The sequence below is a fragment of the Pseudonaja textilis genome, chromosome 2 (assembly GCF_049901715.1).
Source record: "Pseudonaja textilis isolate UNSWEBS1 chromosome 2, rPseTex1.2, whole genome shotgun sequence".
In the NCBI taxonomy this organism is placed as follows: Eukaryota; Metazoa; Chordata; class Lepidosauria; order Squamata; family Elapidae; genus Pseudonaja; species Pseudonaja textilis.
This window is the reverse complement of record NC_141991.1, coordinates 175,707,593-175,733,850: the sequence shown is the minus strand read 5'-3', so window position 1 is coordinate 175,733,850 and position 26,258 is coordinate 175,707,593. Positions and strand designations below refer to the sequence as shown.

The following is a 26,258-nucleotide window of genomic DNA, read 5'->3' as shown; positions in this document are numbered from 1 at the left end:
CCTCGTGGGTAGCCTATCCCAAACGCCTGACTCACTCGATTTCTTTGACTAAGCAAAAAATTAAATAAATCAGGCAATATGCGGAACAGCCCTGAGTTGAACTTCTGCGCGGAACGGAACGAAAGGACCCCCGCGCCAAATTCAAGCGGAGAAAACGGAAAAGGCGCTAGACCGGCTGCGGTCGAGTCAGTTGGAAGGGAAGGCAGCCTTGCCTGGCGGTGAGTATTTCTGCCCAGAGTCCCCTAAATCATCAGAGTCTCCTACATTATCAGAGTCCCCCTAAATTATTAGGGGGCCAAATATCCGCAAGTGGGTTGTTTTGTTTTGCTTCCTTCCTTTAAGCATCTTAAATTAATCAAAGAGCACTTTAGACCAGGGGTCTCCAACCTTGGCCACTTTAAGCCTGGAGGACTTCAAGCCCCAGAATTCCCCTCCAGGCTTAAAGTGGCCAAGGTTGGAGATCCCTGCTTTAGACTGTCAATCAAGGAGGTTTTTACTTTGATGTAAATCCGATTGAACCCAACACTTCTGATTCTGATTTATTTCTTTTTAATAAGCATATCCCATAGTAGAAACCTTTAAAGGCAGGGTGGGGTATGTCAGAGGTGGATGGATCTGTAGTTTTTTTGGACTCTCCAATTGTTTGGCATATGCTGGATAGGCAGTTTCAAAAATATCTAAAATACCTTATTGCAAGTTTTGGATTTTGAACATAGGCATCTTTATTACTGATCTCCTATAGATGCAACCTATGTACAGGCAGTCTTCGACTTACAACAGTTCAAAGATACAACGGCCACTGAAAGAAGTGACTTAGGACCATTTTTCACACTTAGGACCATTGCAACATCCTCATGGTCATGTTATCAGAATTCAGATGCTCGGCAATGGGTTCATACTTATGACCATTGCAGCGTTCCAGGGTTCTGTGATCCCCTTTTTGCGACCTTTTGAGAAGCAAAGTCAATGGGGAAACCAGATTCACTTAGCAACCATATTACTAAATTAACAATTGCAATGGTTCACTTAACTGTGGCAAGAAAGGTCATAAAATGGGGCAAAACTCACTTAATGTCTTATGTAACAACAGAAATTTTGGGCTCAATTGTGGTCATAAGTCGAGGACTATATATTTATTCATAGACAAGAGTGTGGGTCGAAGCCTAAATGCTCCAAGAATTTTGTGGGTTTTGTCTTAACTCATGTTGGGATGCATTTTTTGCCATTTTTTTTTAAGATATGCTATCAACTCCCCATATACAGTATATCTACATGGCTACAAAGCAAATATTAATTGCTCTCATATAATATGGGAGGTCTAATAATGATGAAGTCAGTGGGGTTTAATTTGTTGCTCTTTTGCTATCAAAAGGATGAATATGATCCATTTATATAGAAATGATTCATTTCTGCTTGTTAAATTGCACATTATTCAATTGATTGAGTAGTAATTGCTTTTGCTACACCTAGCTGTTGGGTTATATTTAATGGATCTTATAAAGCAGGCGTATATTTTGAACTGCCGAATAATGGAAGAAATGTTTATTTTATAGGTTGGAGGTGAATTTATTTGTAATCTATAGGGAAATAAGCAGAAATGTACATCAGGTCAATTGTTCTTGAAGGTTTTAAGTCTTACGCTCAAAGGACAGAGGTTAATGATTTTGATCCTCTATTCAATGCTATTACCGGCTTAAATGGAAGTGGCAAATCAAATATCCTGGACTCCATCTGTTTTTTATTGGGAATCACCAATCTGTCACAGGTAAGTATTTATGTCTCAGATATTGGCTACCTTTAAAAAAAATCGTGCTAGCTCTGAAGTACATTTTAGGAGGGTATTCTTAAAATTCAATATAAGTCCTGATAATGTATTAAGCATCAATCTTTATTTGCAAGAGAATGATAATTTAACATGCCAAATTCATCTAATAAAAGTATAACATTGTGGAATTTTGGCCATGGGCCTTTTCACAAATAATTTTTATAAACAAAATATTTTGAGAAGTGCAGACTCCAATAATCTTTTAAAATAAATTTTGCCTGCACCATATCCCTTAAAATGGGTTTATCTTGTCTCTTAAGTGAACTGAATTATAGATTGGAATGATAAGTTGACAACATATGTAAAATGTACAAAAGGTTTATACAGGAGCATAATATTTGTTTTAAATAAAGTCAGTAAATTTATTTTGTGATGCAATCCTATAACCCAAGCATCCCTTATCTGTTTATCTTATTGGTATCATTTTGTCTTAAAAATGCATTTTAGGTGAGAGCTTCTAACTTGCAAGACCTTGTTTACAAAAATGGGCAGGCTGGAATTACTAAGGCTTCTGTTTCTATCACTTTTGATAATTTTGATAAGAAGCAGAGTCCACTAGGATTTGAGAATCATGATGAGATAACAGTCACAAGACAGGTGAGCCAGTGTGATGTGTTAAACATTTCCGTAAATGATGTTCTTACAGTATTTTTAAAAACTGATGCAAGTAGAAAAATTAAAACTTTGCATCTTGATTTTTTTTCCTAATAGTTTTGAAGGGAGGTCACTTTTAACAAAGTGTATGCTAAATAGTCAATTTGTTTGAGATGCCAGGTGAAACACGCTAATAGTCCTTTGTCATTCATTTTCTAGGTGGTGATTGGAGGCAGAAATAAATACTTAATCAATGGTGTCAATGCAAACAATACCAGAGTACAAGATCTCTTCTGCTCTGTTGGATTGAATGTCAATAATCCTCATTTTCTTATTATGCAGGTAATGTAGTATATATGTTCATAACCTTCCTTTCTTTTTTTATTTTATTGTCCTTCTAGATTTTGAACTTGTGGTGCTTTTTATCATTTAATATGCCTTTTCCCTATTTTTAAGCTCATCTTTCTTTGTCAAAACCTAATTAGTTTCTGCTAATTCAGCCCAGAATTAAACATATAAACTTTTGTTCTCCATAGTTGATTGTATGCCTCTAAGCACACCTGCATCTAATGATTTCTGGATGGGCTTCAATCTAGTGTCAAAAAGGATATTACAGGAATATCTCTGATCTTCTTGTAAAACTATAGGTGGAAAAACATAGTAACAAAGTTTTCTATGAGCTACTTATCCTGGCCAGTTGTTTTGTTACAAATGTGTTATGATAATTTTTGACCCACCCTCCAGATGCTCCTTTCTCTTCCAAGGGAGATATGCACCATAATTCACTAAATGTAGATTATTATAAGGCCTTTATAATACTAAGATATTAATAGCTGGCTATTTCCCTTCTATCTTAGGGCCGAATTACCAAAGTACTCAATATGAAGCCCCCAGAGGTAAGCATGACAGGATTTTCTATGAAGGTGATTTTTATCTTTTAAAACAGCTTGACCTGTGGTTGTATTCTATTTTTTTATTTCTGCTGTTCTAGATATTGGCTATGATTGAAGAAGCAGCCGGTACAAGGATGTATGAGTGTAAGAAACTAGCAGCACAAAAAACTATTGAGAAGAAAGAAGCAAAACTCAAAGAAATTTGCACGGTACCAGCATTATGGTTATTTGATCGTATATTTATATTAGTCCTCTTAAGAAAACAGAATTCTTATGGTTCAATTTGAGAATTGAAAAATTAAGTACATCTTGCTTTTCATTTACAGATTTTAGAGGAAGAAATCACACCCACCTTGCAAAAACTGAAAGAGGTATTTACAGTTTAAACTAGAGTTCACAGTAAAACTCCATCTTTGATTAGATTTAGTCCTAGAAACTGATTGTATGCAGCATTATAAACCATTGTCTAGTTAATAATGAATAATAATTTGTTGTGTACAAGCAGTGGTGGGATTCAACCAGTGTTATTACCAGTTTGGTGCCTACGTTTTGCCTATGTGTAAACAAACCTGTAGCTGTGCCGGCCGGACAGCTGAAAAGCACTGCGTGCAGGCGTGCAGCATTTGAAAAGCCACTTTTTTCCTGCTTTTTCAACCTCAGCTGTGCCACGCAAAGCAACTGGGGTTGAAAAAGCAGGAAATAAAGGACAGGTAAGAGCCCGGGCAGGTGGGTGGGCCAAACAGGAGCAAACACAGAATTGGTTCTGTGTCTGCTGCTCTTCAGAGCTACCGGTTCTATAGAGCCGGGCAGAACCGGTAGCATCCCATCCCTGTGTACAAGCAACCTCAATCAAAAGCAGAGAACATTATAGCTTCTTATACCCTATGAATCCCACTGAATTCAGTGTGGGTACTATTAAGCAAGTTACAAATCCTAGCTTGCTAATGGAAATTCTGAAATAATTTGATTCAATGCGATTAGAGTTTGCATTGCATTTCTATTGCAACCCTGGGCAAAAGCCAAAAATATGCAAGTGGAAAAGTGTTTATGCAATAAAATTTTCCCCATGCACTTCATTCATCATCTGCTGGGCAATTGTGAAGGACAGCAAAAGAGAGAGAAGGAATCTCAGTTTCATTCATGCAGAATAGCTATTCTGTCATACAGGTAGTCCTCGACTTACAACAGTTATAGTGATCATTCAAAGTTACAACAGCACTGAAAAATGTGTCTTATAACCATTTTTCACAGTTGCGACCTTTGCAGCATCTGCATGATCATATGATCAAAATGAAGGTGCTTGGCAACTTGTTCATATTTATGACCGTTGGCTGTGTCCCGAGGTCATATGATCACCTTTCACAATGACCTGACAAGCAATGTCAATGGGGAAGGCAGATTCACTTAACAACCAGGTTATTAACTTATCAACCGCAGTGATTAACAACTGTGGCAAGAAAAGTTGTAAAATGGAGGAAAAACTCACTTAACAAACGTTTCAAGAACCGAAATTTTGGGGTCAGTTGTGGTTGTCCTTGACTTATGACCACAATTGAACCCAAAACTTATGTTGCTAAGCAAGACAGTTTAGTGAGTTTGGCTCCATTTTACAACCTTTCACATTCCATTTACTAAGTGAATTTTGATGTTGTGATGATAGGGATGCTAACAATGGTCACAAGTGTGAAAGGGGGTCAAATGTCACTTTTTCCTGTGCCGTTGTAACTTTGAGCTGTCACTAAATGAACTATTGTAAGCTGGGGACTACCCGTATACTCTGGCTTGCTGTAACTGTCCATGACGCATTTTATTTGCCTAACCAGGAACGATCCTCCTATTTGGAATACCAGAAAGTTGTGAGAGAGATAGAACATCTGAACCGTCTGTATGTGGCGTATCAGTTTACAATAGCTGAAGAAACCAAGCTACATTCTGCTGATGTGCTAAAGGAGATGGAAAGCAGCATTTCAAAACTTCAAGAAGAGGTGACTGAAAATGAGAAGAAAGTGAAGGAACTCAGCAAAGCAATATCAGAGATGGAAAAGAAAAGGGATCAAGTAAGACCTGTCCAGTTACTTTAATACAACATGCTAATACAAATAGTAAAACTCATTTTTTAGCCACTTTATTAAAATCATAGGCTGCCCACGGGTAAAGAATAAAACTTGGAAGTTGTACTTGTTTTAAGAAGTAATGACTTATTAGAAATCTGTGCCATACAATTAGTTGAACAACTGGAGGCTAGTAAAGTGTTCAGGTTGATAGTACATATCTCCAGGTTATCTAGATCACGGGTCCCCAACATTGGAGCCACAACCCACTCTGGGCTGCAGACCACTCAGAATCAGGCTGCACAGGAAGTGAAGGAACATGCGCGCGAAGCTCCATTTCCGTGAGTGGAGGGTACTCAGGTTCACACAGACCCCTCCCCCTCCCTCCCCACTCCTTGCAAGTCTGCCAAGCTGGAAAGTTGGGGACCGCTGATCTAGATAACAATGGGTTACAACAAAAACGAGGAGCCTTTTTGTCCTGAAGTTGTTTCTAATCCTGCAAGTGTTAATCCACTTTTGGACACTAAGCAGGGAGTTATAGCCAGGTCAGAAAGGCTCAAACTTGCTATAGTTCAGGGCACTGAGCAAGCATGTTTAATGTCTGGATTCCTACAGCACTAATTAACAAACTGGCATAAAATACAGAATGGGCTACGCACAGAACATGTTAAGTCAATATCAAGAACGGGGGGATTTGTATGATGTGTAAAGATAGACAGTTCTTTTCTGGGAAAGATCTTTTCTGTATGCTCCACAGTTAGGTTCCTGTTTCGATTTTGCTTGGTATAGAATCATTCAAGAGGTTGAATGGGAAGGATTTAAATATTTTTGTCTTTTTGTTTTATTCCCATTTTTTTTTTTTTGCGTTAGTGAAATTCCTGAAGAAGATGGGTAGAGGTACTATTGCAAACAGAAATCTGTTTCTATTAAAATGTAAAATTATATTTGTAGGAATGTGGTGGTGCACTCCATTCTCTAGAGGAAGCTCTTGCCGTGGTTCAGAGAACTGATACCAAAGTAGAAAGTACTCTTGCTATCAAAAAGCAAAATTTACAAAGTGAAGAGAACAAGCGGAAAGAATTGGTTAAAGCCATGGAAGAGGTAAGCAATGGAAATGCTCTTCGTGAATATAATTGTAAGAGGGAGAAAATAGTGTATATTTTTATACACTATTTTCTCCCTCTTACAATTATATTCACGATAAGCTTATGTTTGAAAATATATAGTGTACTAGATTCAAGTATTTCTACTCTATTTCTATCATCATGTTTTAAAAGTACATGTAGTGGTCTCACTGACCACTTGTTCAGTGATCATTCAAAGTTATGATGGCACTGAAACAGAAGATTTTATGAATGAAAGATGTGGCTGTCACAGCATCCGTATGATCAAGTGATTGTGATTTGGTTGCTTGGCAACCAGGCAACCAGTATTCATGTACAGCGGTTGCAGCATCCCACTGTCATATGATCACCCCTTACAACCTTCACATTTGGCTTCAGATTAGCAAAGTCAGTGGGGAAACTGGCCTGGTTACATGACATTGTACTTAATGACTACAGCTGAAACTGATATAAATTGGCACAGTCTTTTAATAAACTTTATGAACACAATGGGGCTTATTTCTGAATAAATACCCTGTTTCTCCAACAATACGGCCTCCCCCAATAGGAAGTCCCAGCATGTTTTATAGGCATGCAATGAAATTAAGCCCCTCCCCCCAAATTAAGGCCTATATTAAAATATGCGAAATGTGGGGGAATGGTGGGGGGTGGGGCTTGCCGTTAGGAAGTACTTTTGTGGCACACCCGGATATGGTGCTGCCTGCATTGACCTTGATACGAAGTGCCCCACCAACGCCGAGGTCAACATCCAAGCTGTCGCCGCCCACCCGCCCGAAGATACAAGGGGAGGGAATTAAGTCACCCCTGAAAAGACGGCCTAGCCATTTTTTCGGGGCTCAAAAAAAAATAAGACCCGGCCTTATTATATGAGAAACACGGTATATGTAGATACGATCTAAACTGCAGGAAATGCCAAAACAGCCCCAGATTCAAGATTGGCCAGCCAAATTAATTATTCTCTTAGGATCACAGTTGTTTTAATTCTTCACTTTCATTGGAACTTTATTATGGGATAAAGTAGGTTTGTGCTTAGCTTTTCTTATTAATTTATATATTCCCCCCCCTTTTTTTTTTAATTGGCCTTTTAATCGTACAACTTTTTTTTCAGGATTCTAAAGCCTTAGCCTTGAAGGAAAAAGAAGTCAAGAAGCTGAGAGATGCTTTGAGTGTTCTTCAGGAGGAAAACAGTAAAGACACCGAGGCTCTGGCTGCAGCACAGCAGCATTTCAATGCAGCGTCGGCTGGATTGTCCAGCAGTGAAGATGGGGAAGATGCTACTCTTGCTGGGCAGATGATGACTTGCAAGAACGACATCAGCAAAGCAGAGACAGAAGCGAAACAGGTAAGTAATAAACGTCTGTCTCTGGGCAAATGGGGAGCATCGTGCAATTAAAATGCCATTTACGGGTAATCCTTGTCTTACGACCCTAATGGACCACCCAAACATTTCCATCATAAGTCATGGTGGAAGTAAGTCAAAGCATCCACGTGACCATACCTAATTTGATTATTTCTTTACTGTGGTCATTAAGTGAACATGGTTGTTGTTAATCGAACATATTGGACATTAAGCAAATCCTATGGGCATTTTTTGTTGGAAACCAGCGAAAAAGGCCCCAAATGATGAAAACCATTGTCAATTGTGGTCATGTGACCACAGAAAGCTGTAACCAGCCATAAAGGTGAGGCAGCTGCAAATGCCTAAAATGTGATCATGTGACTGCAGGGGCCTGCAACTGACACAACTGGATTGTAAGTAGCTTTGGAGGGTCTGTCACAATTTCAAATGGTTAAGCAAGGACTATCTGTATCAAAAAGACTTAAAGACTTTTGTAGGATAGCAACTCATGAAGGCAGATAATTGACTGCAGAAGCAACGATAAAGCAAAATATCTGGAATAAGGAGAGAGTTGAGGAATTTTTTGGGAAATATGTCCAATATATATATATATTTTCTGTATTAAAGATGAGGATTTTTTTTTTCAATTTTTATTATAGGCTCTCTTGAATTTTAATTTGGCTAGATTGCCGTTTTAACACCGAGGATTGTAATTGAAAAAAGAAGTTGGCTGCCCAAGCCATTCTCCTGGAAATTGTTGTTTCCTTATTGTGGAATTGGGAAAACAGTATATCAGATGTTCTGTAAATCTTCCTATTTTTAGGATTATATATGACTCATTTCTGCAGGCCCAGATTTGCTCTTGTCTTACCTTCAGCTATCGTAGGATATGTTTGCATGAAATATTGTTTCTCTACCAGACTGGATAAACGTTTTGGGCCTGGTTCTTGGGCTCATTCCTGTTTCCGGGGAATCCTTCATAATGATATCTGTAGAAAGGGCAGAGCTGACATTTTCAGGCTCATTTTTATGTTTCAAGGGATTTGTGGTTTTTCCTGTTCTGTTCTTTACAAATCAGGATTATCTTTCTTTGACAGTTTTTACCCATTTGAACGACTAACATTTCCCTTCTTCGAAGAGCCGCTTGGTGCATCAAGTCAGAAGATTCACGATGCTTACTTTTTTTTCATGACTGTTTCTCTAGGAAAGTTAACTTCATTCCAAAATAAAAGATTTGAATCGTAGCTAAACATTTCATTTTATTTTTTTTAAGGCTCAGATGAAACTGAAACACGCGCAGCAAGAGCTAAAGACTAAACAGAGCGAAGTAAAGAAAATGGACGGGGGCTACAAGAAAGATCAAGAATCCTTTGAAGCCGCCCAAAAACAGAAAGAGAAACTTGAACACGAAATGAAGAAACTCAACTATGAAGGTTTGTTTGCTGTCTCGAACGGAGGGGGTTTGATTTACACATTGTATACACAGATGGGGCATTCAAGATGAGTTGCTGCTTGCTTGGAGGACCATAACTCCAGGCTCAATTTGAACATATCCTGCACTAACAAGTAGTGGAGGTAGTCCTCGAATTACAACCACAATTGAGCCCCAGGTTTCTGTTAGGGGAGATATTTGTTAAGTGAGTTTTGCCCCATTTCACGATCTTTCTTGCCAGGGCTCTTAAGGGAATCTGGCTTCCCCATTGCTTTTTGCCTGTCAGAAGATCACAAAAGGGGATCACCTGATCCCCAGGACACTGCAATGGCCATAAATACGAACCAGTTGCCAAGCAACCAAATTTTGTGGTTTTGTGGATGCTGCAATAAGTCACATTTTTCAATTCCGTTGTAACTTGGAATTGTCCCTAAACGAATTGTTGTAAGTCGAGGACTACCTATACATAGGTGTGTGATATTGCAAATACGAGCTGGGATATCTGATAAGTTAGTTACAGATGGTGCCCATTTTGCCCATTTTTTTGCCTATTAAGGTAGCTTCTATATCAGGTTATTAAGTTTCTGTCTAATCAGCGACTTCTGAAATCTTAGAAATAAATAGTCTGGATAATGTTATTTATTCATTGGCTGTTCCAGATAAAAAAGAAGAGCGTCTTTCAGAAAAGCAAAAGGAGTTATCCCGTGTGGTAAATCGTTTGAGGGAATCCTATGAAACTTTCCTGGCCAGGTTCCCCAATCTACGCTTTGAATACAGGTGAAGCTACAGAACATTAAGTTGTGTCTCCTTGTCCCCAGACAAGAAGTATATTAAAATGTTTTACAGTGGAACTTGGAAATTGGGAAGAAACCTTGTCTTTGGCTAGAGATTTCACAATATTATTCAGTATCAGCAAAATATATGTACTATAAAAGCATTAATACATTCTGACAAAACAATTTCTTCATTGATTTCAAGAAATCCAGAAACAAGCTGGAATCCAGATCGTGTGAAAGGGCTGGTTGCATCTTTGATTACTGTGAAGGATGTTTCTACAGCAACAGCACTCGAAGTAGTGGCTGGTGGTCGACTTTATAATGTTGTGGTGGACACCGAGGTGCGTTTCTCAAAGATTTTATTAAACATACCACTTCTGGGTTTTTTTCTCAGTTGTTTAGCAGCAAACCAAACGTAAATTTAATAGCAAATAGAATCTAGACTCGTATTCATGAGTGTATATGAATGATATATTTGTAATTGCTTAAGCACATAATGATTCTGATAAATTAAAAAAGTAATGCATAAAATGGTCCTAATTTCTCAATTGTATTATGTTTGTAATGTTTAAGATAACATGTGTATGGTGTTTATGTGTGTAGACAGAGTTTGTGCGTGTGAAAAATATACAGATAATCCTCATCTTACAACAGTTCACTTAGTGACCATTCAAAGTTACAACGGCCCTAAAAAAAAGTGACTGATGGTCGTTTTTCACATTTAAGATGGTTGCAGCATCCTCCATGGTCATGTGACCAAAATTCAGATGCTTGGCAACTGACTCATATTTATGGTTGAAGTGTCCCAGAGTCACGTGATCGCTTTTTGAGACCTTCCGTCAAACCAAGTCAAAGGGGAAGCCAGATTCACTTAACAATCACATTACTAACTTTACAACTGCATTGATTCCCTTAACAGCTGTGACAAGAAAAGGTTGTAAAATAGGACAAAATTCACTTAACTGATTTGCTTAGCAACAGAAATTTTGGGCCAAATTGTAAGTTGAGGACTACCTGTACAATGTACATAATATAGTGATGAGTGATAAATCAGATGAATCCTAAAAAAATTTAAATACATGTTTTAACACTGTATATTTTTATCACTGTAATAAATTTAGTAGTAGCTGCAGGTAAAATGGGTTAGCAAATATGTGAGCATTGTTTTTTTACTTCTCTGTTAGGTTACTGGGAAAAAGCTGTTAGAAAAAGGAGAACTGAAGCGTCGATATACTATTATTCCACTGAATAAAATTTCATCAAGATGTATTGGAAAAGAAACTATCAAAGTGGCCAAAAACTTGGTATGTTTTCTTTTGTAGGGGTTTTGAACATATTTCTATACTGAGATTTTTTTTTTCTTTATTCTCTTTCCCAGCTTTCCACACATTGTTATGAACCAGACAATTATTTTTAACATGTATTTTCTTGTTCTTTATTTTTTTAAATACATATCTCCATCAAAGTTTTTTTTAAATTTTAATAATATTAAATTAAATCTTTCCATTTCAGAATGATTGTTTTAGCAACGATAGCTTTCCGATTAAAATATGTGGGGTTCCCTAACCCTTTCCCAATAGTGTTCCCCCAGATGCGTTGGGGATCACAGCTTCCAGAATTCACAACCAGTATTGAATGATGGGCGTTACAGTTACCACTCAGCCCAAATGCATTATTCTAGGGAGGGAACTTTTCATTTTTCTCCTGGAATATTGCCATCCATTTGTTGCAAAGACATTGTAATTTTCCACAAATAAATTCCAGAAGAGAAAATGGTTTGCAAGATTCTGAATATGGAGCATTCAAGGAGGCCAACAGATTTCCTAGACGTCAAATTTCAGTGCTATGTTTTGTATATCTCTAATTACCATACCAGGATTCAGTCTGGTCTACGTTTTAAGTAGTTTCTGTCTGACCAGCAGTAGGCTATGATATAATGACTGTAAGCTGAAAACAAATCTCCATACAATTTTCTTGTATCATAGAATTTTGGAAAAACAAATCCTTCTTTTCCTGAAGTTTGCCCTTTCTCCTTTTATTCTAGGTTGGTGATGACAATGTTAATCTGGCCCTTAGTCTGGTGGGCTACGATTCTGAAATCCAAAAGGCAATGGAGTATGTCTTTGGGCAGGCCTTAGTTTGTGATAACATGGATAATGCCAAGAGAGTCACCTTTGACAAAAGGATAATGACAAAAACAGTCACTCTGGGTGGAGACACGTTTGATCCTCAGGGCACACTGAGTGGAGGTACTGGCTAATTTTCTATTCTTTCCCACAGTACCCTTTTGACATGTCTCTGTTATATTTAAGGAAAATATCGAGACTTTTCTTTTACTGAACTGCATTTATCTGCTTGTCCAAAACCTACACTTTGTAAATTCACCTGTGTAAACCAACCTATTACGCTACAAGGTGAGAGTCTTGATCATCCCAAAGGTGCTTTTTCAGGAGGCAACTGGATTTTGTTGTTTTTTTTTCTTTTGAAGACGTTTCACTTCTCATTTTCTTCAGCTCTGATAGGATAGTGGGCAATGGAAGGATTTATATTCCCCTTTCAGACAGAAAGCAATTTGCATCCTTTTAGAGAGCAGTAAAGCACTTGGAGGTTTATTTCTACAGACTTTTAGCTATACAATTTGGGATGAACGTCCTTTGAATGGTACGGGAGTAGGAATGGATTTCAGAGATAAAATTGCAGGCTACAGAAACCAGAAGCACTACTCAGGTCACCCTGAGGACACAACGAAACCTCAAAGTACTTCAGCGGCCCTCTAAAACGTGTGTTTAGATCTGGTCCATGGGCCCGCCCAGGAAACAGCGAAGGACCGACCCACGGTGCCTCTGCCAGCGAAAACAGAGCTCGGGAGGGCTGTGCACATCCCTCCCAGGCTCCATTTTCAGCCGCAACAGGATCCTAAAGCTCTCTGCCAGTGAAAACAGAGCTTAGGAAGGCCAGGCGGCTGAAAACGGAGCCTTGAGTGATGTCGAGCTGGCCACGCCCACCCTGGCCATGCCTGCCCTGGGCCCCTGAGGTCAAACACAACCCTGATGCGGCCCTCAAGGAAATCGAGTTGGATACCCCTGCTCCAAAAGGATGCAAATTAACAGCTGTTTGCAAGGAATATAAATGCTCCCATTCCCCACTATCCTGTCAGTGCTGAAAAAGATTTTTGGATGAGAAGCAAAACATCTTCAAGAGGAAAAACAGGAAAGTCCAATGGCCTCCTGAAAAAGCACCTTTGGGACAGCCATGATCTGGATAACTGAGAATCTCCACAGCCTCTTGGATAGACCGTTCCAGGATCTTTATAATCCACCAATACCTTCCTGTATGTATCATTACAGTCAGCTGCTATAGGAATTTATGTAGCCCGGTTATCACAGATTCAATATTATGACATTTGTCTGGAATCCAAAGGATTTATGTGCTGAGATTTAAACAATACTGCAACTCATATTTGAACTAGTTTTCATGCATGCAACTCTGTCTTTCGTACACCAGGTGCACGGTCTCAGGCGGCTTCAGTTTTGTCCAAACTTCAAGAAATGAAAGAAGCACAAGACGAATTGAAAGCAAAAGAGGCTGAACTACAGACAACAGGGAAAGAGTTAGCAAGTCTACAGGTGACTCTTGAAAAGTACGCACTGACCAATTTATTTTATCCAGAAAATCTGGGACTAGGAAGGAAGTTAGTTCAGTACGATTGGTTTTTATAAATGAATACTTGAAAACAGTGGATCTCCTCTAGATGAAAATCTGTAAAAAGATTAAACTTAAAATTTCATACATAGGTAGTCCTCAGCTTACAACTCTTATTGGGACCAAAATTTCCATTTGCTAAGCGGTACAGTCGTTAAGTTAAACGTTACACAACTGCCCTCCTTAGCAACATCAGTTCTGGTTAGTTGTTAGGCGAAGACTGCACTATTGTTAGGCAAGGTTCCCGTGCTTCTCCCGCCTTTCCATATTTGTCTCTGTTTCAACTCCCCCATTTCACCCCCTTCTTTGCCCTTTTGGCTGCCCCTCACCTCTACCTCTGCCACTCGGTGGTGACCCCAGCTGACCTTCACTGCCTTCTTCCTCCTACTGTTGATGAAGTGTGCCTGTCTCATGAGGCCTCTTGTAATGCAGTAGAAGGCCTTGCAAAGGGCCAGCATCAGCAGGAGAAAGATGATGGCGAAGGCCAGCTGGGGGTGGCAGCAGAGCACAGGATGGTCAGATGGTCAGATATGGGGGGAAGTGGGTGGGGATTGTTGAAATGTCTCCTGCACTCGAACGTAAATGGGCCGCTAAACATCTAATTCTAATGATGTGATTCCTGGGTCGCTGCTATGGCTGTAATTTCAAGGATTGGCCATAACTAATTCGTTGAGTGCTGTAACTCTGAATAGTCATTAAACAGATAGTCATGAAGTGAGGACTACCTATAAAAGTTTTGCTTTTGAAAGCTAACGGAACTACATGCACCCCTATCAAATTATTACGTATCTTCTTGATTATAAATATGAAAAAAATTAAAGCATGCTGTACATGATTTGGGAACGTGATGTTCATAATCAAAAAATAACATGGACCGTTTTTAAATGTATAAAAGCTTTGTGGGTGGAATAGAAACATGTTTTTAAATTATTACAATCTGTTAAGGTATCATCAACTGAAACAACAATGGGAAATGAAGTCTGAAGAAGCTGACCTCTTACAAACCAAGTTACAACAGAGCACTTACCACAAGCATCAGGAAGAACTGGATACTCTGAAAAAAACCATTGGTGAGGAGAAGAAAAGAGTTATAAATACTATAAAACCGTAACTGTCTTGAATTGCAACTTATAGATATTGCTGAGGAAGAAAAGTTGGCTTTGAACCAAATACTTCAAACATTTTAAGCGAATAAAATAATCTAAATAGAATTTAAGTACCGCAAGCCCCAAATGGGAAAAAAGTCATAATTAAAATTATTTTAAAGTATTAATGAAGACATTGGCTTATTATTTTAGACAGAATAGTAATAGTTATTTTTTTTCCTAAATTTCATAAAGGGATATTTTGCTTTCTGCTGTATAACTCTTCCGTTTAAAGGTACAATCAAAGCTCTCTTTGTTTTTAGAGGAAAGTGAGGAGACGCTAAAGAAAACAAAAGAAGTACAAAAAAAGGCCGAGGAAAAACTGAAAGTGCTGGAAAATAAAATGAAAAATGCTGAAGCGGAAAGGGAGAAAGAACTGAAGAACGCCCAGCAAAAACTAAATGGGGCCAAGAAAAAGGCCGATGCTTCCACTAAGAAGATGAAGGAAAAGGAACAGGTAAACACTTGATAGCAGTGCCACTATAAGGCCAGCCTAGAAAAGAAGTAGAGTCAACCGATAAATAGATTCCTTTTTTAAAAAAAAAATTGTCTATCTGTGTTCAAGTTTCTGCAAGAATGTATGCTGAAGGCAGAGCAGATCTGCTTGGTACTTTGTGTTATCTCTTGAATTATGACAGAATTGGAAGGGACCTTGGACATCTTTTAGTCCAGCTCTCTGCTCAAGCATTTCAGACCCTATACTTTTTCAGACAAATGACTGTCTAATCTCTCCCGGTGATGGAGCACCTACAACTGCTGAAGGCAAGTCATTCCACTGATCAATTGTTCTATAATATAACAGCTAAAGATTAGGTAAATATTAAGGTATTAGTCTGACATCTTAGCCTCCAGCATTCTCATCCTTTCCCTCTCCCTTCCATATTACCACTATTAAAACTGAGTTGCAATGCTAACACCTATCAGTAGTTGTCATTATATACAATGTAAGATGCAGAGAACCCTATTGGATTAGAAGCTGCTCCATCGTTGGGTTGTGACTTGATCCCCTCTGCCTATGTCAGATGTTTCCCCTTGAGATTAAGTAGCTAGGGAGAAATTAAGTAGCGAGGGAGAATGTTTTGTTCTTTGAATCTTCCTAGGGGAAAATACAGCGTTGTTTTGAATAAAGGGAAGAGTGAATCTTTCCCAGGTAGCTGTGGATGTAAGAGGGGAAAATCTAATGCGATCCACTGCAGTTTTCATTGCAGAAGTGTTTTGCCTCCTCCCTCGGACTGAAAGGGAAGGATGAGCCCAAGTCATGCAGTTGATTTTGTGCCTAAGGCAGGGCTAGAACTTTGTAGTTTGGTGCCTTAATCACTACACCAAACTGACTCTATCTGTTCTAAAAAAAGAAAAGTAGTTTATTTTACTTTGGATATATTCAGAATCTGGCCTGTTTCCTTACAAAATTTTCCCCGAGTCTCCCTTCACAGTTTGGATGGGATTTGTTAAGATTTGCTCTTGAATCCTAACCCTTATTCTTTAAACCTTACATTCATTCGTGCTGCTCTCTTTCCTGCCTTGGATAGACATCAATTCTGCATCTGATTGGGTGTTGGGGGCCTGGAATGAGAGAGCGCCTACACTTCTTAATAAAAATCAGAGATGAGATTTCTTCTAGCCCCTTGTTGCAGCCATTCTGAAAGAGTGGGTAGGGCAGAAGGAAAAGCCCGTGAGCACACATCTTGTTGGGATTCATTCACGTTATGACAAATCTTTCTGCAACGTCTGAATTTGCTATTGTATATCGGCTTTTTACAAAATATGCATACAGTATTATCTTTTTTTCCCTTGAAGGGAAAATTATGTTCCTCTCATAGCATTAGGCTAAAAAGAAAACAGAAAGTTCTAAATAATAGTTTGCCCTTGAATTAATGATAATTAATGTATAATTTTGATCGCTCTACCTTGTTCAGCTCAAACACAACAGATTTTATAATCAATGAAGAAAATCAGCGGGGAACCATCTGAACTGCAGAAGTGATAATTTATGAACCAAATCTGGGATATTCCCAAAATTCACTTGGAGGAGTGCTAGGATGCACACCTATGTATGAGTTGGGTTACTGTGTAAAGCAGAATTTAGGAAACTGGCTTGTCTTGTTTTGAACTGGTTATTAGTGGCCAAGGGAAGCTTGAGATATCTTAGAAGCTTCTTTGGGATTCTTTGATGGTATCAGGTTGTTGTAGCTTGTATATTATCTACAATCTGAGCTTAAGGCTGACAAACAATGGATTTATGCATCACATAAGGAAAAGACTATCTTAAAATGAAGGTTTGCATTTCTTTTAAGGAGCTAGATATACAAATGCAATTTTTGCATTAATGTTGTGGTGATGATGATGATGAACTGTGATAAGCACATTGGTTTATAAGCATACTCCACGGTTTTCAGTTTAAAGTTACAGCCTCTGCTGTAACTTCCATTTAAGGCTGATGTTTTTCAGATCTTCCTGAAATATTCGGTGCCAGATTTTCTTTGTCCTTCCTTTTTTTCTCCAACCATCTGATGGTATCCAATTGATGGCGATCTTTGCTGAATATTACTCACTCATGCAGAGCACATGTCCAGCAAAGCGCATTCTTCATTCTGCCACTATCTCAGAGAGTCTTGGAATTACTCTTTTGTAGAATTTCCTTGTTTGTGACATGGTCCTGATATGAGATATGAAAATTCCTTCTGAGCTAACGGAACAAGAAACGGAAACTACAAGTAAAGTCCTGCATTATTATAACGAAATGTAATTCCTCCCTGAGATCCAAATTTATACCACACCGATTAGTTTGAATAAATATTTATGCAGCTCAAACCTTTAAATGCTAATACAAATGGATCCTGTTGTACTCACTCTGATGTAAGTATGAATAAGATTATATTGTTAATATCTGCATATATTTTTAGGAGGTAGAAGCACTTGTTTTGGAACTCCAAGAACTAAAACAGGAAGCAGCCTCCTATGACCAACAGATAGAGGCTGTGAACGAAGCTATTAAATCATTCCAAGAACAAATTGAGACCATATCAGCTGAGGTAGCAAAAAATAAGGTTAGTCTTATTCGGAATTACTAAAATAAATACTGGGTTTATTTATTTATTTTGATCTTAACTTTATCACAACTCACAACCCTGTGAGGTGGGTTGGGCTGAGAGAGGGTGACTGGCCCAAGGTCACTCAGTCAGTTTTCATGCCTGAGGCGGGACTAGAATTCATATCTCCTGGTGCCTTAACTAGTAGACCAAACTGGCTCTTAACCAAATATGCCTTACCTCGTATACACAACTATGTTTTTGGAGCTTTTAGAATATTAAATGCTTCCAGTCTTTCATGGTGAACAACTAATTTTGCCCCAAGTATCTTGCCGGCAAATCTTATTGTAATTATTGGAAATTGGTCTATATTTCATATACAGCGCTAAGTTTATAACTAGAGCTCCAGGTCTTGTCCTCTAAATGGGCCTACCACAGAACCTCCAACTAGCTAATTCAATTTCTTGCAGTCTTTTCAATTTTAACTTAAAAGTGAAAAAAATTGATGTATCCTTTAGTTTGGTGGTAGTATGACTGGGGAGTTTTCTGTTATATCTCTTCTTCAGGAATCTGTGAGGAAAGCTCAAGAAGAACTGGCAAAGCAAAAAGCGATGGTGCTAGCTCAAGATAAAGCAATTAAAAGCAAATGTGCAGAGGCTGTAAAATATAAAGAGCAGAATAATGAATCACAGCTTAAAATTAAAGAGCTAGAACACAACATCAGTAAACACAAGCGAGAGGCTTTGGACGTGTCAGCAAAAGTACGTTAATATTACATCTATTTCCCTGGCAACAATTACAGTTTGTAATGTTAATATTTCATGTCAATAAAAAAACTGCCCCTCAAATATCTCAAAGCATATCTCCAAACTATAAAATGAGGTGCACAACTTGCAGTTACTCACAATCTTGGCTTTGGCCACTAAAACTCTTCCAACAGTTGCTACCATATTATGGTGCAATTTTTAATTATGACTGAAGCGACTATTTGTTTAAATACATGAGAAATTTTATATCAATTGTATTCAATTTTGTTATAGTTAGATTTAAATGCAGGGCCACCTCCCACTCCAAATTGGACTTCCTTGTATGGACCTCAACCACCAAAGTGTATTTCTTGACTTAAAATAGTTTGTACCTTTATGTTGTTATCTGACTGGGAAACATCTGTAATTGTGTAGCCAAATCAGTGAACACTGTATTTATGGAAGCAGATAAAATTCTAAACCGAGTCTGAGGAATTGTATCTTAATTACCATGGAAAGATGCTGTTTTCTAGGTGTGCACAAAATACTACATGGGCCATTCTTAACATCAAAACTGGCTGTTTCACGAGGTCTCCATATGCATGAGGTCAAATCTGAGCTCCTGGCTGATTTGGTAACGTTCAGAATGGCCCATTTCAAGGCCAGAAGAGCGTACTTTTAAACCCCTAATTCACACATTTTTCCTACATTCAGGAGCACACAGTGTTGGGCACATGGGACATCCAACAAAGACCATCTGGTTTTATGTCACAATTTCTATTGCTCACAATTCATATTGCTCATATTTCTGCGTGATGCAGAAAGATATTTTCTTCAAAACGGGGGAATAGAGAAAGAAATAGCAACATCCAGTTTCTTTTTAATTATTTCAGTTTCCCAGAAAGTTACAGCAGAAATGGTGTGAGTTTTGAAGCCTTGACTTAGTGTGCCCTACCGTGCAGTCTAGAGGTTTCCATGCTGATAACACAAGCAGCTGATTTGTGCATTGATTTACATTTATAAATGCTTCCTGCTTTTCTTTTGTGTGTATTGGCAGGTTGCTAAGATGCTTACAAACTATGAATGGATCTCTTCAGAGAGACATCTTTTTGGCCAGCCGAACACGGCTTATGATTTCAAAACCAATAATCCAAAAGAAGCTGGTCAGAGGCTTCAGAAACTGCAGGAGAAGAAAGAGAAACTGGGCAGGAATGTCAACATGAGAGCCATGAATATGCTTTCAGAAGCTGAAGAAAGAGTTGAGTTGCTCTTATTTCACTCCCCACCCTGACCCCTACATGCTACCCACCATAAACAAGAGCCTTCTCAATCTAACATTCTCCAAACTTGGGCAACCAGTTCCACAATCCCTATATGGCATACCGTAGAAGTCAGAAATATCTAGAGGGTATCACACTGGAGAAGGTTTGTGTATCATTTCTGGCGTTGCTGAGAATAATGTGGAAGTAATATGTTTTTTTTGTTCATTTGGCAATTTAGGTAGTGTTTGCATGTGCAATTCATTGTAGGCATTGATCATGCCCAGTGAATGCCTACACAAACCTCAGTTCCAATTGTTAAATATTCAGCAACAACTAGATGCTCAAAACATGAAGAGGCCTGGTCTCAGAATACCCTAATGTAGAAGTGTTGAGGGCTGCATCAGGATTTTGACCTTGGGGGGGTGCGGTGGGCATGGATGGGATGGGATAGGCATGGCCAGCTTAACATCACTTGTGTCTGTGGTGGCCTGAGCACTCTGCCAGCGAAAACAGGCTCCCGAGCTCTGTTTTCGGCTGCCACGGCCTCCTGCAACACTCTGCCAACAAAAACAGCTCAGGGCGGCTGCCTGTGGCCCTCCCAAGCTCCATTTTCACTGGCAGAGGCACCTCAGGCCAGTCCTTAGCTATTTCCAGGGCAGTCCCGCAGCCAGATCTAAGCAGCTCGGGCCTTGAGTTTGTCACCCCTGCCCTAATGGAATTACATGAAATTGATTAATTACCTGACAATTTATTTCATGTCAAATGGTCAATCAATGGTAGCTTGATAGGCATTTACAAAGACTGGTTTTCTCTAATAGGTAACAGTGATATCAAGAAAGATTGACAGATCATTTCCTAGATTAGTCAAAAAACAGTTCCTTGCACATCATTAGCTTGTCTATTTTGTGCCTAATCCTGATTCTCTTTTCTTGTACAGTACAATGACTTGATGAAGAAGAAGAGAATTGTTGAGAATGATAAATCTAAAATTCTTGCAACAATTGTGGAGCTTGACCAAAAGAAAAATGAAGCTTTAAATATCGCATGGAAAAAAGTAAGTCTCTATGCTTCCTATCCAAAGATTTTACAACAGACTCAAGATCATACCTTATTTCATCCTTTAAGGAATTCATTAGGATGTACCACTCTGATAATTATCATCCCACCTACCATGTCCATAGGTCCAGTAAAACAAAATTGTGTGAACAAAGTATCATCATCTGACTTTCTTAATTGTATTACATGATGCTAACGCAGGAATACACATCTGAGTGGCTGGTGGCCTGGGATTGCATTCCAAAAAGTTGGAGAGAACAAGACCAAACTTAGACTTGATTTCATTTTAGTTAAAACTAGGTACAGTTAAAATAATTATTCTCCAAGTATTTAATAAGGGGACATCACCATTTTTAGAAAGGCTGCAGGGATCATTCACACGATCTCAAATTGAACATCTCTGCTAGTGGATTCAGTTCCTCTTAAACACACATAAATCAAATTTGAGGAATAATTTAAGAACTCCCTGGAGCATATTTAAGCCCAGGGGTAAAGAGGAAACCATATTTGAGAAGCAAGAATCAATTCATATAATATTGGTAAGCTAAAATGGTCTAAAATTTTGAATCGGCAGATTCAATGATATTCATTGGATGCAAATTAATTTCTCTGATGACATGAATGTTAAATTTTCTAGGTAAATGAAGACTTTGGATCCATTTTCTCCACCCTTCTGCCAGGAGCCAATGCTATGCTGTCACCTCCTGAAGGGCAGACAGTCCTTGATGGTTTGGAGTTTAAAGTTGCCCTGGGGAACACTTGGAAGGAGAATTTAACTGAATTAAGTGGAGGACAAAGGTGAGTAATTTTTTTTTTGAAGAGCTAACAAAATAAGACAATTTTGGCTTGAAGTTTTCTGTTTTAATTTTTCCAGTATTTCTCCAAAAGCGTGCAAAGATCATGGGTAATTTGAGTGCAACAAATATAAAATGCATAAATCCAAAGAAAGAACGAAAGTGTTTGGAGGAGGATTACTTCCAAACAGATACTGGGTACCTGAACCATAATATATTATTGGTCTTCAGGATTGAATGACATGTAAATGAACTAAAAGAAATAAAATGGAACATTTTCTGTCTTTAGCTACACTGTGGATACATGCTGTTTTGATAGATATTTTAAGTCTAATATTTATTCCTGGAAGAATATACATTTATTTGCAACATGAATTCCAGCTTCAATCTGTGCCTCATACACTGTAAATTTCTGGGCATGTTTCCTATACCTTTTATGTTACAGTGAAAAGAAACTGCTAATGTCACCAGGATTAAACTGTCCACTCAGACTAAGAATGAAATAAAATTTATTCTGCATACAAAGAGGGAAGGGAGAAAAAGTTCAGAGGAGAAATTTAAAAATTAGAGTCTTATCAAGAACCCAGCTTGATAGATATAATGAAAAAAGAATTATTCTTAAAATTGTTACAAGAATTTTGTTTCAAGAAATTATGCTGATTTAAAAAAAAAAGCAAGGCATTTTCTTTTATGTTAACATTCTGATGGTTTTTTTTTTGTACGGTTCTTTTTTTAAAAAAAAAATTAGATCCCTTGTAGCTTTGTCCTTAATTTTGGCCATGCTTCTCTTCAAACCTGCTCCCATTTATATCTTGGATGAAGTGGATGCAGCCCTTGATCTTTCACATACTCAGAATATTGGGCAGATGCTTCGGACCCATTTCAGACACTCTCAGGTAATAATTTACCAAAAGCATCTTCTGCGCTAAGTTTTGAAATGGTTCCTTTCTCGATTTACCATAGGGAAAATCTGTTCCTGAAGTAATTTTCTCTGCTTTACAGGCAAACAGCTCATACATCTTTGCTTGAGAATTGAATCCCTCGTTCTCCTAGGCTGTCATTCACACAAAACAAATGCCTTTTTTTCTGTTCTCAGCCTCTGGTGGCCTGCCCCTTTATATATGGGCGAAAGCAAATAAAATGAATCCCATTTTGCGTAAAGACATCATTTGCATTTTAGCTGCCATAAGTCATATCGTTGGTTGATCATTGAATTTATTGTATTTTTGCTTCTCAGAGTTTAATGGGGACAAATCTCATTAGAATTTCAGTGGGAGATCATCAGGAAATCCGAACCTTGTAGACTAGGCTGCAGAGTCAAAAAAGTGCTGAAATAGCAAACCAGTTTCATATTGTTGTAAAGATTACATGGATATGTCCATGGAATCACTGGGAACTGTGCTTAATTTGAAATGGTCTCTGCCTTTAAATTAGTGAGTCATTTGTCAGCACCTACAAGTAGTTCTCAGTTATACTAATTGGGACAGGAATTTTCATTGGTCAAAAAGCACAGTGTCATGTGTCTGCACTGCTTAACAACAACAGTTCTAACCACCATTAAGCAAGGACGTCAGGGGTTAAGTGAGGACAACAGGTGATCATAATTTCTAAATTCTTACCAGCTCCCACAATGTCTCTGTTTATTGGAAAGTCAGCAGGGAAGCGTGCAAATTGTGATCACAAGACTGGAAAAGTGTGACTTGTAAATCTGCCAATTGCTGAGCAACTGAATCTCAAGCACTTAAAAGCTGGGGGGCGAGGGCATTGCAATGGTCAGAACCTTGTAAATACCACTTATTCATTGTCATCACAAGTTCAGATTAAGTTCAAATTATTAAGCGAGGACCATCTATAAAGTTACACTTTGTTGACTCTGCTTTTTTAATGCATTTTTTTTGCAATGTACATAGAGGTATAGGTAACTTTCTCTCACCATCATCCTATAGTCTGGCTATTTTACTTCAGCAGAGTTGAAATTTTTGTTTCTAATATCCCAAATTAAAAAACTCAACATATTTTTTAAAGAGACTTACCCCGCCCAAGATAGCTAACTCTCCTGTTGCATAGTTCTAGGATACTTCCAAGAGTTGTGAACTACCATATTTCAAAACCCTTTTTTTAAAATCAGAGGCTCAAAAAGGTAACATTTTAAAGAGTGTTTCAAACTCTGTAAGTATAAACACAAATATTTTAAATATATGCATGTTTATGCTTTATTTAAGTTTCTTGTTCTCATGTGCTATGATGATACCCAGCCTGGATAAAATTTGTACCTTAACGTTTTGATAACATGGTTATTTTTAACGTTTTTAAATCTGCTTTAAATCTAGTTAGAAAATGCTAGGTTCACCTGAAAGCCTAGTTTAATAGTTTAACATGATTTTTCTGTTCTCTCTTCTAGTTTATTGTAGTTTCCCTGAAGGATGGTATGTTCAACAATGCAAATGTGTTGTACAAGACCAAATTTTTGGATGGTGTTTCTACTGTGGCACGATATACACAGGCTCAGAATGGAAATAATGAGGCTCCACAACAAAGAGCTGATAAGTTAAACAAGAAAGAAAAGAGACCGAAAATACTAGTGGATGTTTGAAAAATATTTGCAGCTTAGTGGTTTGCCTACATTTTTAAAGAGAAAATGGGATGCAATTAAAATATAGAAATGCCTCTTCGTTAACGTAGCAATATCTATATATTATCTCTATAGAGCACCAAAATTCTCTGCACTCACAAGCTTGAGGTATAGAAGGGTTAATCTGTAAGTGCAGCTATTTTTCTTAATTTAGATCAGAAATATTTTACAGACTTGTAAATATCTCCTCTATTTTTTTTTCTCATTACAAAAAAGCTTAAGAAAATCAGACCCATAAAATGTACCTGTTTCCATTAAGCAAACTACTTACTAGCCAGGAGTGCACAGCCATATAAAAATAAATAGTACATAATGAGAAGACTGTAAAATCGTGTACTAACATGTAAAAATTGTCTGACTTGGAGCTCTGTGCTCATTTTAAATTTAAATGTGTGATTTTGTATAGCAGCAAAATCTGTCATGTTTGTATTAGTAATAAAGCCTCTCAGATACTGCCTTTATTTGCTGTTGGGTTTCCTTAGCTTTATTTACTAGAGGAACTTAATTCGGATTGCTGCATGAGCAAGCTGATTTAATGGCTTACCTGAAGCCATTTTAGTTATTGTCTCAGAGCTGGAGGTCCCAAACTATTATAAAAGTGGTCCTTTCGGAAAGCAGGAAATGGCTGAAGGGAAGGCTGCTTTAACTGTAATATTTGCCCATAGGAATGAATAAATGTTGTGAGGCAGAAGTGCATTGCATGCTGGGAAGAGATTGAGGAGCTGCAACTCCATTTGAAACATGTTTCATGTCAGACTGTCGTCATCCTCACAGCCATTTTGTGTGCCGGGGTGTGTGTGTCTGATCCACTCTCAAACTCACCAATAGAAAATAGGAGATACCCAATTTCGACTTAAAATGTTTAACTACTCATATATTAAACTTTATATGGACAGTTTGAGTGGGCAGTGCCTGTAAAACAAGCCACCTTTTCCTTTGGCTCGCTCTTTTGAAGAAGAAAAAAAGCTTCACCAATTTTATGTAGCCTTAATGATTTATCAGGAATTGGTATTAAATGGTGGTACAGTTTATCACCTTTGGCTAATGTAGCAAATACTACATTTCATATTGGCTGAGTTTATATGCATAACTCGTGTTAAAGTTTATTCAATCAAAAATTAGATACTAAACTGTGTGTATGTGTTTGTGTATCTACATACATACATACATACATACATACATACATACATATGCTGTATACACACACACACACACACATATGGTATTCAGCTTTGTTCGGATATTTTCCCACGTCATCATAGTTGTGCTTTTAAAGTTGTAGCAACGTTTTGGCAGAATCTCATCTGCCATCATCAGGCTCATGTATTGTGTTCGTCTGTGTGTCAGGCTTTCACAGCCATTTCTGTTTTAAATTTGGTGCTAGCCTCATGCTGTGTTATGTTTTTTTCTTCATCCTGATTGGTTGGGAGTCTTGGTCTGTGTTTATTGGTTTATTGGTTTATGGGACCAAGACATCCCAATCAGGATGAAGAAAAAAACATAATTCTGGCACAGCAGCAGGCTAGCCCCAAATTTAAAACTGAAACAACTGTAAAAGTCTGACTCACAGACAAACACAATACAGAAGCCTGATGATGGCAGATGAGATTCTGCTAAAACATTGCTAGAGCTTTAAAAGCACAACTATAATGATGTGGGAAAATACCCGAACAAAGCTGAATACCATACATATACATATACATACATACACACACACATATACATGGTTTAAATATGTGTAACATGCTGGTTTAAAACTGGTTGGCATGTTCAGCACATTGTTTTTAGACTATAATTGGGGGGGGGGGTGTTAAGGAATTTGTGGATTCTGATACACTTTCCTGGAGTAATGATGCAT

General features: G+C 38.1%; 1 protein-coding gene across 1 annotated transcript; it reads left to right on the top strand.

Annotated features, from left to right (window-relative positions):
- Positions 1 to 111: 111 nt before the first annotated feature.
- On the top strand, positions 112 to 24,861 carry SMC2 (structural maintenance of chromosomes 2). The gene is made up of 25 exons (XM_026713396.2): positions 112 to 218; positions 1,554 to 1,765; positions 2,273 to 2,422; positions 2,639 to 2,761; positions 3,277 to 3,315; positions 3,411 to 3,521; positions 3,639 to 3,683; positions 5,136 to 5,369; positions 6,315 to 6,464; positions 7,596 to 7,829; positions 9,100 to 9,259; positions 9,918 to 10,035; positions 10,237 to 10,375; positions 11,219 to 11,338; positions 12,079 to 12,283; positions 13,539 to 13,674; positions 14,682 to 14,806; positions 15,145 to 15,338; positions 17,785 to 17,928; positions 18,477 to 18,671; positions 19,714 to 19,914; positions 20,856 to 20,972; positions 21,612 to 21,772; positions 22,517 to 22,664; positions 24,170 to 24,861. The coding sequence occupies exons 2-25, from the start codon at positions 1,598 to 1,600 to the stop codon at positions 24,359 to 24,361; spliced, it is 3,609 nt and encodes a 1,202-aa protein (XP_026569181.2). The 5' UTR covers positions 112 to 218; positions 1,554 to 1,597; the 3' UTR covers positions 24,362 to 24,861.
- Positions 24,862 to 26,258: the final 1,397 nt, after the last annotated feature.

What these genes read in the sequence shown, in the direction of transcription:
- SMC2 (XM_026713396.2), top strand. Translation starts at nt 1,598, where the DNA reads ATGTACATCAGGTCAATTGTTCTTGAAGGTTTTAAGTCTTACGCTCAA. An exon ending in TGGTTAAAGCCATGGAAGAG is followed by an intron (nt 6,465 to 7,595) that starts GTAAGCAATGGA and finishes CTTTTTTTTCAG; the next exon opens with GATTCTAAAGCCTTAGCCTT. An exon ending in CTACAGGTGACTCTTGAAAA is followed by an intron (nt 13,675 to 14,681) that starts GTACGCACTGAC and finishes CAATCTGTTAAG; the next exon opens with GTATCATCAACTGAAACAAC.